Source organism: Nanorana parkeri, unplaced genomic scaffold (assembly GCF_000935625.1).
Source record: "Nanorana parkeri isolate BGI_ZX_2015 unplaced genomic scaffold, ASM93562v1 scaffold25, whole genome shotgun sequence".
NCBI lineage: Eukaryota > Metazoa > Chordata > Amphibia > Anura > Dicroglossidae > Nanorana > Nanorana parkeri.
The window spans coordinates 282,740-297,758 of NW_017306293.1; the positions used below are offsets into that span (position 1 = coordinate 282,740).

Consider the following 15,019-nt stretch of genomic DNA (forward strand, 5'->3'; position numbering starts at 1 on the left):
AAAAGCAGATTCCAGTTGTTTTTGATGTTTGACAAACAGAGCAAATATCCCATTACAATATTTGTGTTTATGAATTAATTCCATGATTGACCCCCTGCTTCTTCCATTCACCCCATATACTTGAAGTATCAGAGTGATTATTTGTATTTGACAAGCTCCAGCTCATAAAAATGGACCAGTGATTTTGGATGAGTTTCACAGATAATAGATTTTGGAGGTGGTCTGGTATGTTTTGTATCAGATTGATTTGATTAAAAAGTGGAACACCGGTTAGTGTAATGATATATTAGCATAAGTACCCTATAAGTCTTTATGGCATCTCCTTGTAATCCCCTGCACAGTATGATTCCAAATGGAAAATAGAATGCCAGCATTAGGGACCAATCAGGAACCCAGGTGCTGACTCATCCCACCATCCTCCACTTATAACTAAATGATCACTTAGTTGACCTTGTGGACTGGCCATTTAAGTAAAATGATCCATAATGCAAAGGTGCATAAGTGAGGGGTGCACTGTAAAGCTTAAAGGGTATTTCCACTTAGAATAGTTGGCAGTGAGCTGATACAGTATGGGACTGACTGAGGGATACATTCTTGTAAAGTTCATTAACATACAATGGGGGGAAATTCATAAGAACTGGAGCAGACAAAATCTGGAGCAGTTGCCCATGGCAACCAATCAGCTTGCTCTTTAATTTTCAAAGCCAAACTAAACAATCTGAAGAGAAAAGCTGATTGGTTTCCATGGGCAACTGCTCCAGATTCTCGCTGCTCCGGTTTTTATGCATTCCCCCAATGCCTTCAGATCTTTAACCCTATGTTAGGACAGATTGTCCTACTCATCTAGCTTAGAATTGATAACACAATCTGCCAGCATAGTACAGACAGGGTTAATTATTTGAAACAAAACTCCCCCCAACCCCCTAGACAGTGAGAACTAAGCACAACTTTTCAGTCCTGGAGTTTGCAGAAACATCATCGAAAGCTGCAATTTTAAAATATTTTGTATACGTTATCTTAATGGGAACATGTAACAAATATAAAATAGGTGTTATCACAATTGTGCTAAAAAAAATGGAAATACACTTTAAAGGAGAACTATGAGGTGAGTGCTTTTCACTCACCTCATAGTTCTAGCCGACCTGTGACAATGAGACTGTCACAGGTCGGCTCAGTAGATCGGGAGGTGAGCGAACACATACCGGCGTTCGCTCACTTCTCAAACCTGTCACGGCTGGATTCCCCCCTCCCCACTCCGATCCTCCAGCGCTGACTGGCGGAACGGACAGGGGAGGGGGCGGGTACAGCTGGCTCTGCCTCTAGATCGGCAGAGCCAGCTGTCACTCACAGCTGGTCGGATCCAGACATAATTGTTGGGATCCGCTTCAGCTGCGGCGTCTCAGTATACCACGAGCTGTAGTTCGCGGTATACTGAGCTTTGGGTGACGGGAGGACGCTAGTTTGTGTCCTTAGGAGAACTATGGGGGAAAGCCCTAACCCCATAGTTCTCCTTTAAGTTTAACATATAAAATACTGGATTGCAGGAATATATTCACTTATTCTGGATGCCAGGTATAAGTAATTCTGTATGGGCCAATGAAGATTTCAGAAAGGCAGGCCCCACTCTTCACTGTATGGCATTATATCAAATTCCTGTGGCCTCTTTCCACTCTTATTATCAGGATTTTAATTTCTGGCATCTCAGTGATTGCCTGTACCAAAGCATTGTAATTGTGTGAGGACACCAGATCCAGAAGATGAAAACACCAGAAGCATTATCTGCAGAATTTGAATCGTGTTGGTCGTCACAAAATGCAGCTAAGTTTTGTTTTCACCATTACAACCTCTGACCTTTTCACTTTCAGCATCATCCCCTCACACCAATCACAGGGCTTCATAGCAAATACATTCTGTTCCTTTTTTCCTGTGTTCCATGTCATCCTGTTAGTTATTTTAATTTCTTTTTCTTTTTACAGGACTCAGGCTCATACCTCTGTGTTGTAGATGACTGTAATGAACATATATTGTCCATCTGGGACACAGCCAAAGGAAATAAAATTGCAGAAACAAAGGTGTGTATCTGTGATATGATACCAGTTTTGAGAGTACGAGTACTGATACTTGCCGAGTACTTACAAGTACGAGTACTGATACGTTTTTGTTTATTGTCATGTGACAGTTTTTCTAACACAATACAGACTGGTGATTTCAGGACAGTAGTGGAGCACCAGAGCCCGGTCCCAGGTGCAACCGCTGCAACCCTGGTAGTTCTCATGAAAATTGCCAAGTATCAGCACTGGTACTCGAAAAGTATCTGTGCATCCCTACTTACAACCATCGCACAACGAAAGTCGTGCGATGGTTGTAAGGTGTATGGCCACCTTTAGCTGCTCTAAAGTGGCACTGCGACAGAATAAAACCTGACCCTGATCACTTCTTAATTATGTGTGTGTTTAGAGTGTAAACCTTTCACCTCTGCAGTAAAACATCTGTCTCAGAACCATGCAAACAGTCACCCTTGGATGCCCGGGAATTGGGCTGTGCAGGTCTGTAAACTTGTTACAGGAACTTGGCTGAAGGAGAGGCAGCCTAATTTGTAAGTAATTATGTCACTCAAGCTGGGTTTACATTTCAGATTTTATCCGATTCTGTGGGAATCTCACAAAAGTCGATCCATGAGTAGCCCTATCTCCTTGAAAAAAAGGATCATTAGATTGACTCTTGGCGAGGGGAAATGTTGGAAAATTCTCAGGTAAGCAGTGCTTGCAGCAAATCAGCTGCAAGCACTGTTTAGGTATTCAGACAGTGGAGTGCGCCGCTGTCAGAATACAAAGGACACATCTGGAGATTCCTCCATCCGCAATGCAAGGGTTAAGTGCTCATTTTTGCCTAGGGTGTAAAATAATGAAGCTATACTCACCTGAACCTCGGAGTCGGCTGACAGTTAGAATGCTCCCTCAAGCCTGTCTCCTCCCCTGCTGTAGCAATGGTAAGTCCCTTGGCATCTTTACGATCAATACTCAGTGTATTTGGCGTGATGACTCAAGGATCCTTAGACCGCTGGGGGAGAGAGATTGAAGGTTCAGGGGAGTATAACCTTTTTATTTTACACCCAAGATGAAAACTAGCACCTAATCCTTGCAGTGCGGGAGTAGCCTTACTGTAAGGGTTAAGAATAATTTTTCCAGGAGTTCTTCTTTAACTAGAAGTTGAGTAGAAAATAATATTTATTTATTTTGCAGTTTGCCGCATCTTAAGTTGCACAGCAAATCACAGGAAATGCCTGTGATCTGCATGCAACAGCCACAACGAATTATATTGTAACAAAATAGTTACACAGAGCGGAATTTATCAAAACTGGAGCAGACAAAATCTGGAGCAGTTGTGCATGGCAGCCAATCAGCTTCTCTCTTCAGTTTGTTCAGTTAGGATTTGAAAATGATAGAGAAAAACTGATTGGTTTTTATGCACAGTTGCTCCACATTTTGTCTCCTCCAGTTTTGATAAATTCCCTTCATTGCATGTATCTATGAGCACTGTAACCAGTTGTCATTCTTGCAGTTTCTGCCAGTTTCAAACAGCTTTCTGGAGCAGAAACAACATAATGCATGAAAGCAGCCAACAACCAACAGTTTCTAACAACACCACGAAACAACGGAAACTTTGGTAGACATTGACTTACAATTGCCCTTTGTATAGCCAGTATTACAGTGACCACTGAAGAAGGAGCCATTGTCAAAAGCTCTTGTTCTGGCTGAAAAAGCATACTACTAGATATGTCATGTGATGTGATCATACTTTTGAAAAAACTATAAGGGTTTGGGGGCAATTTAATGTTTTCAAGTGCGCAAGTTCTCAAAGGAATGTTTTCTTTTTTGTATTATTTACAAAAAAACATTTAACATGGCATCATTGTCACTGGTATGAAATGGGTTTTCTAAACACAGATCCACAGAGGACACAGGTCCTTTCTAACTGACCGTCTCTAGTTGAAGCTCTGTACAGAATTATACAGACTGAGCCTCCATAAGTCACGCATGGGAATGTGCACAAAATCACTCATTTACACAGCGCACATAAAATGTGTGCCGTGCTTGCAGTGCCATTATTTGTAAATTTCATCCCAAGAACACAAGAAAAGTGTGTGAAAACACACAAAGCTAACAGCTCAAATTGCTGCATGAACTTCTTTGTCATGTTTTTCATGCATAAGTCCCTATGATGACGCGTGAGAACCGCGCTGCAGGTTCACACACGTGGCTACTTTTCATGGGAGCTCAGAGCAGAGGGGGAAGGAAGGGGGATAAGCCACTTGTCCAAGTGTGTAATCTGCACTTCAAATATTGAGGCCTGTAAACAAAAGGCACGCTTCAGCAAAGCGATTAAAAAAGAACTAAAGCCAACAGTTTTTTTTTTTTTGCTTTAGTTCTCTTTGAGTCATAGGAATACATTTGCAAATGTACTCCTGTGACCCAAACTCAGAGCATATAGCTGACTACTGCCCATTATATGCTGACAGCACAAAGCAGCGCTGCACCCGGGAAAGATCCCGACAATATTGTCGGTAAACACCCTGCTGCCTGATTGACAGCTGGCTCTGCTTCTCTAGAGCCAGAGCCAGCTATGCCCACCCCTTCCCCTATCTGTTTCTCCCATGGGCTCTGCAGGTAGGTGAAATCCCAGCGAGGAGCGGTGACTGACAGTCACTGCTCTCTGCCAGGAGAAGACCATAAGCTGAGTGATCAGTGGTCACACAGTCGCTCAGCTCTCAATCTGAAGAGCCGGTGTGTTGACAGATGCAATGGCAAAGGAACCTAGAGCAGCACTTGTTGGATAGAAATCATAAATATTAAATATCCCAGTGTAGTATTCCATATATACTTTTTTAGTTTAATAAAGGCAGCATGCGCAAAAACACAATAGGTGATCTACAAGGGGTTAAATGACAAAAGTTTTGGAAGGTAAAAGACCACCTATATACCTGAGTAATCTGAGTACTTGGCTCGAGCTACCCTTTAAATGAAAGCCTTTTATATTTATAGTGTACAAACGAACCAGTTCTTTGCGTGGCCTTCAATCCAGTGGACAGCAATTATATTGTCACCGTGGGCAAGTCTCACATTCACTTCTGGACCTGGAGTGGGACGTCGCTTACAAAGAAACAGGGGATTTTTGGGGTATGTTTGTTCTGTGTCCTCTTGAGAGGCATTTTGCTTTTTCCCACTTTAATTTCTCATTTGTTTATAATTGTCTTGCTGTCTCTGTTGATTCTTTTCTCCATTTAGAAGTATAAGAAGCCTCGTTATGTGCAGTGTTTACTATTTGATCGAACTGATGTCCTCACAGGAGATTCAGAGGGACAGATATTGACCTGGGGAAGAAGCGCAGCCGATACAAGGACTTTAGGAAAAGGTGCAAAAGGTGAGATCTGATACATTTACTTTTGTAGGATATCCTTTCACAAAGCATATGGTATTTAGTTCATTTTAAAATCTGTACTGTGAGTTTTATTGATACAAAAAATGTGAAAACTGGGATAAAAATATAGTTAGGGCCATGGCAGTGAAAGGGTTATTACCCATTTGGCATTAGATGTTAGATGCTCATTAATTGGATTTTCCAGGATGTAAATTGTGCTACTAGAAGAATAGCAATGAGCATGTTCAGGCCCGGGTTTCCCACAATAGTGTGGAACCTGGCCTTGGAGCAGCAGGGAGAGTAAATACGGCCCTGAGCATGTTCTATGTCTGGAAGAGAAGGTCCCTTTATATTATCACAAGAACATTAGAGCCTGAAGCAATGAATGTATTTTACTCAATATTATGTTAAAAGTGAAATCAGAAATTTAGGAATGCAGATCTGTCTACCTGTCCTGTGACTCAAATGGTATTTAAGTCAGAGGTCAAGCATGACAGCCAAACAGTAACTCATCCTTGCAGTAGGGCTACCCTAAGCACTACAGGAGTAAAGTACTCATTTTGTTTAGTGGACTTAAATAAAGCTGTATTACTCACCTGACCCTTGGTCCGGACTACTCGACTGGTTCCCGCAATCTCTTCTTCCCTGGGCTTGGGAGGGGGAGAGAGGTGAGTACCCTCTGCCACAGGACCGAGGATCAGGTGAGTAATACAGCTTTATTTGAGCCTCCTAGACAAAACAAGTACAAGGGAGAGTTTCTGAATTTCTTTTCTAAGAATAGCAAAAGGATTTGGGTAGGTTTAAAAATGTAATATATTGAAGCTTGACATTCCTTTGATGTGGCGGCTACATTAGTTATCATTTTTCAAGCTAAGAACATTTTCAGCAAACACAGAAAATAGCTGTTGATCTAACCAGAAATGCAGTGTGCTTGTCACATCCTGTGAGCTGAACTGAAAACGCAAACAATGTTACCGCTCTTCTGTAAACTACTAATCCCCCAAGTAATGGAGATTGAGGGAGAGAGACATGTTTAAAGTCCAGCCTGGGAGACAACCATGGCTCTGTCAGTAGATACAGTGTATTGGGTAACAGGGGCAGGAAGCGTGTTATTTGCAGAGTTACAAGGTGAAAATAAAGGGGAAAGAAAAGCTTAAAGAAAGCTGCAATATATAAAATATTTGCTTTTGGGTTTAGATATGCTTAGGATTTTAGGGTTAGGTCAATGATTATGTTAAGTGTTAGGTTGACTATACACTAATATAGTAGATCACAAGCTGAACAAAAAGAAAATCTAACAGGTTCCTCATACACCCTACACAGCATAAATGGATGAATCTCCCACTGCCAGCTATATACCCAGACAGTTCCTGCATCTGATTGTTGAGCGCAGGGGTGCCAGCCATGACTTGAAATGTACTATTTGGCTTTAGTGGTTAGGTAAGGGATTGATTTAAGTACAAGTGTCTGGAAAAAGTGTGGGTCAATCCAAAAACTTATTTTTTTTTAGTCTTACAGGGTTCTCCTCATTTATATTCTGGTACAATGTTGTCAGTAGGACAGGAAGTGAGGTTAAATCTCTGCAATAAAGTAATGGATAGCACTACAAACCCTACAGTTTTGGTTGAATTTTAAGGCTAGGTTAGGGGTTAAAGTGTATCTATGGTCCAAAGTTGTTTTTTCATTTTGATTGCAATAGGAAATCTTTAAAACCCCAGTATCTTTTTTTTGCTTGGTGATGGCAAGATTTTCCTTCACTGTTCTGGACACATAACAGGAAGTTGGAGATATTATTTGCACTTATTGTTCAAATATAACAAAACACTTTCAATTGCATATCAAAAGAGAGCAAATAAAAGAAGTTACTTTATAGGCAGGGCCGGATTTTCTCTGTCTGCTGCCCCAATGCCAGGTTCCGCAATGCGCCCCCCTGTATGCAGGCTGCATACAAGTGATCTCTTCCGAGATCTCTTCTACAAAACAAGTGGTGGCTTCCCCGCTGTACATTTAGCCCTGCTTGCCCAAAGCAGGGTTAAATGTAGAAAACAACTACCTGCCCAGCGCCTGGAACTGCATGTCCCAGACACCGGGAGATAGGAATTCCACACCTCTGCTGCCTCTCTACTCCCTGCTGCCCCGAGGCCGGGCCTCGGTTAGCCTTGTGAGAAATCCGGCCCTGTTTATAGGGCTTACATAGATAAAGTGGTAAGGATAAGTTTCACATCAGGAGTTTGTCTGTACACATTTTTATTTACATTTCTTTAAGCCAAACCCCAGTTATAGCCCAACTGCAGCCAAAATAGTTTTTTCATTTTGGATAGATTTGGAAAGCTAGAACTTTAAATAACCCGGAGATGACCCAGGCGAGGGTTTTTCATGTTTCTCCCGCTGGCAGGAGATTACATTTTTATTTTATCATTTGGATGTGATTAAAAACAAGAGCGAATAGTCCAAGATCTGAAGATCATTAGGTTAAGATAATAGTCAAACTCACGATTATAGAAGACTGGTATTTGATGCTCAAGCATGAAACATAACTATGCAATATTATCATAAACAGAAGTCTATGATGACAGCAATATGCTTTGTAAATATAGCTTTACAACCAAATTATTACACACACTTCCTTCCTAAATCCTAAGTACAATCCTCATTCTCTGTTCATCAAGCTGCTCACTGCCAATCCTACAAATACAAGTGGATGAGAGTAACAAAATAGAAATGCACAAAACATAATAAACCCTTCATTACCCATACAGTTCCACAAGCTTGAGGTAAAGTAGAACAGTTTTCTGGGATGGTCACATCTGCTGTAAAGTTACTACCAATAGCAAATGTCCAATTACATTTGACGTGTAGATAAAATGTGTGTGTTGCAGTAACTCATGGTAAAATCCATGTCTACTGCTCACTACTGCTATACACGGTAAAGCATTTTTAATGCCACTGCAACGAACCTTGTCAGTGCACCACAATGCATGTGCATTTTAGTGCGCCACAGCACGCAGAAGTGAACCATCTGTACGCTGTAGTAGGCTGCATTGAATAACAGTCCAATAATACCACATTGCGGTGCACTGGCAACGACTCAAAATAAATGTGCTGCCTTACTGCAATGCATGTTAACATGCATGTGGATCACTCACACAAAAAAAATCCGGCCGCACACCACAAACTTGGCTGAAGATCAGTGATTGAGCCCATGACTGGGTGAAACGTGTCAGAGTGAAGAGAATCCATGGTGGGACGATGTGTACCTGTGTGCTATCATAAATTCTTCAGCAAAGTTTACGGTGGGCCTTTTTTTCCGTAAATAATTATGGATGTTGCAGCGGGACAGGCTCGGCCTGTGTGCATCCGCCATTCTCTCGGGTGCTGCTGTGAAGGAGCAGTTATGCTGGGTTATGGAAGGTAGTTATAACGTGCATTTGGAAAAGCATCGTGTCTGAATTAGCTCAAAGTAATTGCCCAATTCAGCCTTATATCCTGGTTGTCAGAAACTGATAGAAAAATGGCAGGTTATGGAATGTTGTTATAAACAAAACATTATATTAACAGCGTGCAAGATGTGAAGCATATCTAAACCCAAGAGAAACAATTTAATATATAGCAGCTTTCCAATTCTTAAATGTGGTGGCTGCATTAGTTTCTATATTTAAGGCTTCTTTTTTTTTATTGTCACTCTATGGAAGAGCAATGGAGTCACCCTTGTACGGCAGCATTGCATCCCGAGGACAGGGTAGTGTTAGATGGGCTAGCAGATTTAGATGAACTTGACTAAGAAATTAAATCTGAGCTCCAGCAAACACTCTTTAAGCAGTTGCAGCAACAGGTTTATTTATTTTTTCCTTTTTGGATATGCTGACCATTGTAAACACCCCTGTCAGTGATAAATGGTTGCTACATTTGCTGGACAGCTTAGTCTGTTAAAGGAAGTTCGAAAGTAACAGACTTACTGGCCAGGTCACCAGGAGGTAGTAAAGGAAAAAAAAGCCTAAATAAGAAAATTAATGCAGCCATCACATCTAAGGATTTGGTAAGTTGCAATACATTACATTTTTTGCTTTTGGGTTTAGATACAATTTAAGTCAATTTTATTAGTTCCTGCAGTCACCCAATATCAGTGAATTACATCAAACACATCAGCTAATTTAGCTAAGTCTGGTACAGAAGTATTTTTGGACTGCAGTGAATAGGGTGATCAAATCTGTTTGGAGTCCAACCGTATCTAGATAACTGTGCACTTGTCATCTTTATCTCTGTTTGTTGGACAGAGCCAATACTGAGAGTCCTTTTACTAATCTTTTATTTGAATTTTCTCCCCAGACACATACCAGATATTACGCCACACACGTGCCCATGATGGTAGTGTATCTTCACTTACTGCTCTCAGAGGGGGATTTGTCCTTAGTTCAGGAGGGAAGGACAAACGTTTGGTGCTATGGAGTGACACATTGACCCAACTCAAAGAATGTGAGGTGAGAAGGAAGAAAAAGTCCTAAGTAGTATTACCATATACCCCCTCACAGCATTGACTACATTACAGTGACTACACATTGGGATATTAAGAACTGCAAGCATTGCTTAGCAGTATAGCTAAGGGTGTATGGAAAATCAGATGTTTAATTTAAAAGCATACTGGACACAGCAAAAGGCTTGCTTTATTTCCCCTCTGCCCAGCAGCACATTCCGCTTCCTATATACCCCTGCTGTACCATTCAGCCACCCGGGGTCAAACAGATCCCCCAATACACTCAATACTTCCAGGTATGGAGGAACTTTAGAGTCAGTCCCCTTCATCTCACAGACAGTGCTGCCAGTTGTCGATTGGCCCACTGCTGTGATATTGGGGCGAGGAGACAGTCTTCAGCCCTGCGTTCCAAGTTTCCACTAAAGTGATTTGGCACCTACACAAGATTTTGCTACTGGCTCATGGTGACTGAACTGAACAGAGGCATAAGAAAGGTAGGTATATGCTGCCAGCTAGGGTGGTATTAAAGTGAACCTGCATTGACAAAGCATTTTAACTTTTCAATACTAATTCTACCTACAAGTGAAAAACCAATGTTGAGTGAAATCCATTGTGTTTGGAGCTTTCTGCAACCACTTCCAAGTTTATGTTGCTTCCAATAAAATTGCTTCTTGAAACAGTGGTGAGCTTTCCCTTGACAGTGGTTTTCAATAATGAGGTCTTTCTTATTATGGTTTTGTGAAATGGTCACCTGACAGCTGACATGTAACTGAGATAACTGTGTGGGGAAAAAAGATACTGCTGGGAGGAAAGGTTATTTAAAATATTAGGTTCCAGCAGCTGGATGGCTGCACTTTCTAAATTGCCTCATGGTCATTACAATTGTTAATTGACGCCTAATGTAGCAGGTATTTCAGCAGAGATGCACCAAAATAGCTTTGTTTCCTGTCTTACATTGCCAGGTTGCCAGGTCTTCTAAAAATATTAGCATGATCTTTTATAATGCATGCAAATCTACAAATGAGGAAATCCATCTAACATAATTACAGCTGTACTCCAGGCAGATGCAGATGTCACAAGTGAATGCCTTAAATGTATTTTTCCACATACAAGCAGTGTTAGTACCTGAATTTGACTAGGTATTAACCACTGTACAGCAGAGTTCAGGCTGAATGAGAGAAGCAGCACAAGAAGCCAGACAATTGTGTTGCAGTGCTCATGTCCTAACCATGAATGTGCTGATAGGAGGAGAGAGCAGACTAACAGAGAGATCAGATGTCCTGCTGCTTCTTTTTTCACTGTCCAGTCCCAGATTGGGGGAGGGACAAGAACTATAAGTATTACTTAACTGCAGAAGAGAAAAAAAATAGATATCTGCCCTGCTAGACAGAGCTGTGCAGTGTGGCAGAACTGTGTAAATCATAGAAATGGACGAACAGAAAACCTTTGGAAAAAGTTCCCATATATGTATATCATCTGCATATTTAGCCATTTGCCTGGAGTTCAGATTTCAGTAAAACAAGTCATAGCAAATGTTTGTTGGTTCAGAATTCAAAATCATTCATTGTAAGTGCGCATAAGAGCATGTTAAGAACCGATACGAAATCTTCAGTTTCATTAGAAAAGCTTAGAACCTGATGTCAGTTACTGCATCACATGACTTTATTGTCTTACACAGATTTCTGAGCAGTTTGGAGCAGTTCGTTCCATTGCTGAAGGCGTGAATGGTGAATTATTGGTCGGTACAACAAAGAATGCTCTTCTGAAAGGCTCATTAGAGCATGGATTTACTCCTGTTATACAGGTTTGTACAGTTCATTGCCATGTCTTTCTATGCAGGTCAAAGAGAACTGAGACTTTTGAAGTTCAATAGAAAAATAACATGATCGCAGGTGGTTTGAAAATGTTGCAAACATATTAATATTATTCAAAACACAACAGATATAGAAAATAACTAAACTATGAAAAATCACAGGACTTTGTGGAGATGGGGATCCTGAACAGTGCTCAAGAAATAATTTTATTATGAAAATTAATTCTATTTAATAATTTTATTAAATGAAATTTTTTTAGTTTTTCCTGTTCAACAATTTTATTGAAGTTTTGTGGAAATACCAATAAAAAGAAAAAAGTACAAAAGTCCGATAAGGAGAAAGATAAATCAGTACATAAAAGTGGAGCTGTAGTACATACAGATAAATCAACCAGGTGAACAATAGGGTGGGTCTTCGGAATAGTGAAAAAGATCAGAGTACAGATCTTAGGTCTCCAGGTAAATATAAATCGGGGAGAGTGTAATGTCCATTATAAAAAGGCTGTTGAGATCCAGGCCGTAACGAAAGTATTTTATTGGCAATCGGACTGGAATATAAAAAAGGAGAAGAAGGGGTAGGAGGGGGGAAAAAAAAGAGAAAGGGAAATAAAATAAAACTAGTGAGGAAAGTGAAGAGTAAAGGAAATGCGAGAGTAGAGAGAGGGAGGACAGAGAACAGGGTCCCAGAAGCAGTATACACTGAGTGGCCAGATTATTATGACCACCTGACGTTTGTAGACAAATTAGCTATAATTAGCTATAATTTTGCGCTGAAGTTGCTAGAGGGCCAGACCATTATAAATAGGGAAGCAGGTTGTTTACCACGACAGTAGAAGTGATTTTTTTTCTGAAGATATGGGTAAACAACGCGATTTAACAGCCTTTGAACGTGGGATGAATGTTGGCGCTCGGAGCAATGGAGCGAGTATCAAAACAGCAGAATTTGTTAAATGTTCAAGAGCAGCTGTTGTTAAAGTGTTTAAAGACTGGACTGTCAGCCGAAAATCTGGGTCTGAACGTGCGAATTGTGGCCGTCAGCGACTAGTCAATGTTAGGGCAGAACGGAGAGTGGCAAGACTGGTACAAGACAACAGATAGGCAACAGTGCAGTGTCAGATTCCTCGCATCACCTTTCAACATCTCGTGGAGTCTGTCACGCTTGCTGTAGTTGCAACGTATAGGATCACAACTGCGGAGTGTAGTAGAAGGGTGGTGAGTGTAGACAGCTTCTCAGGCTTGAGTCCCAGGCGTCACTCCCAATCTTTAGCGGGGAGTTTGGGACTCTAGCATCACAGCCGTATGAAACAAAAAGGGTTAATGCAGAGCTATTGCGTCATAGCCTGGCGTTACTAGTAATGAACTGAAAACAGCAGGTAGAGGTTGCACGTTTCTAGGAAGTGGGTTGCCACTTAGATACGGGTATGCCAGAGGATTCCCCCCAAGAGCAACAGTTCAGTGGTAATGAAAGACAGTCTGTAGTATACACAAGGCTTAACGAGCAGAGACTCAGTTTAAGGCTCCCACGGCAGGGTACTTGCATTTTGGTGATCAGTTAGGGGTGCAAGGTGCAGGTCCACAGGCTGAGCAATAGGGGTCCTTTCCAGGCAGTCCTGAAGGTCTCTGAGGTTTGGTTCGGGTGGCAGGAGGCAGCAGGCGTTCTGACTCCAATAGTGGAATGCCATGCTGCCTCAGCTGGGGCTTTAAATAGCCCAAGGACGTGGGAGGAGCCAGCCGCCGGAACAAGCGGCTTCCGCGTTCCACCGTGGAAACGCAGGTCGCTCGCTCCACAATCAGGAAGTCGAGCGGCTTCCGCGTTCCACCGTGGAACGCAAAGCGGCAGTCCCTGCAATTGGAGAGACCGGAGCGGTCTGACCCCTCGGGACTCGTTACAGAGTCACGAGGTGGCCCAACGAAGTCATCTCATGGAGTCATCTCGTGGCCCAACGAAGTACTGATGGGGGTGGTCATAATAATCTGGCCACTCATTGTATATCAATAGGGTTGATCGGTTGTGGAGAGACAAGGCCTGAAATGAAATTTTATTATGAAATGAATTCTATTTAATATGACTGTGCAAAGAGCATTGGTGAGCAAAGTGCAGTAAAACTGACCTAAAACCATTACAGTTTTTCTTTAAAGTCTTGAACTTGCAAACTTTGTTTAAATCCTGAATTCAGATCAAACATATACATTGCCCAAAAAAGTATTTACATTTTTACCCAAACACTTGCAGTCACCATGTTTCCAAACTGCTGGCTCCAACTCTCTCAGCTCTGCTTCCCTGAACTTCCAGTTCAGTACAAGCTCACAAGGGACAGAGCAGTCTCCAGCAACTGCTCATCTACTAGCTTGGAGAAGATAGGATGGAGGAGCAGGGGACAGCAGAGTGACTTGCTCCTGTTGGGCCTGTGTGTTTGTGGAGACAAACACAGCTTACTAGCACACACAAGGGTGGTGCCATAGGACCCTGCAAGGCAAATGAGCCATTCTAAAACATGATTTCAGGACCAGCTTATTCTGCAGGAAACTAAAACTTCGACCTCAAGGAGCAGCATCCATTGTAACTAGTTTAATCAACATTTGAAATAGCTTAAAAACCTTTTGACTTTAATATTACTCTAAGGGCCTGTTCACACCAGGTGCGTTGGGCAACCTTGTCCAGCTCAGTCCCATAGCAAAGACAAGGCAATCTGCCATGTTTACAATCAGCGCACTTGACACATGAATTACTTTTTCTCAGAGCAGCATGATGTGATGCAATCCATCATGTCATACTGTACTGCAACCAACAGAACTACCACTTTGTGACATTTCAATAGTTCTAACAAAAAAAAGATTACAATGTGATGCTATCGCACAGCAACCCACCAGCGGGTATGTGCTAATGCAGCTGTTGGTGGCAACAGGCCCTAAAAGAATTTGACATAAATATCTTTTGCAATGCACTGGTTGGCATGTGTTACTTTAGATATTACTCTGTGGATATATGGTGCTAATGTCTAGGAAATAACAAATAGTATTTGGCTTTGTGTTTAGAACTGTTTGAAATCCAGTTGGTTTCAAATGTGTAATAACGATAAAGTCTGCACATTTACCTAAACTAACTGTATTGGTTTTATTCTGTGCCATTAAATAAAACTTCAATTCCAACAAATAAAACCTGTGTTTTCAAGCTGTTTAATAGCCACGGCCTGATTGCAAAATTAGCAAATTCAATGGCATGTAAACCATAATGTAATAGTGTTTAGTTTCAAAAGCACTGTGAATCCCAAACAATTGCCATGTTTATAAAATGAAACACTGTACCCAGGGCAACT

The 15,019-nt window shown here is 41.5% G+C and overlaps 1 protein-coding gene across 1 annotated transcript in view; it reads left to right on the forward strand.

The window, feature by feature from the left end:
- Positions 1-15,019, forward strand: part of EML3 (echinoderm microtubule associated protein like 3) — a 75,209-nt gene that overhangs the window by 46,147 nt on the left and 14,043 nt on the right. The window contains exons 11-15 of the mRNA XM_018565705.1: positions 1,977-2,072; positions 5,043-5,177; positions 5,286-5,421; positions 9,745-9,896; positions 11,568-11,693. Coding sequence (XP_018421207.1) covers positions 1,977-2,072; positions 5,043-5,177; positions 5,286-5,421; positions 9,745-9,896; positions 11,568-11,693 — 645 coding nt within the window. The remainder of the gene's footprint in view (positions 1-1,976; positions 2,073-5,042; positions 5,178-5,285; positions 5,422-9,744; positions 9,897-11,567; positions 11,694-15,019) is intronic.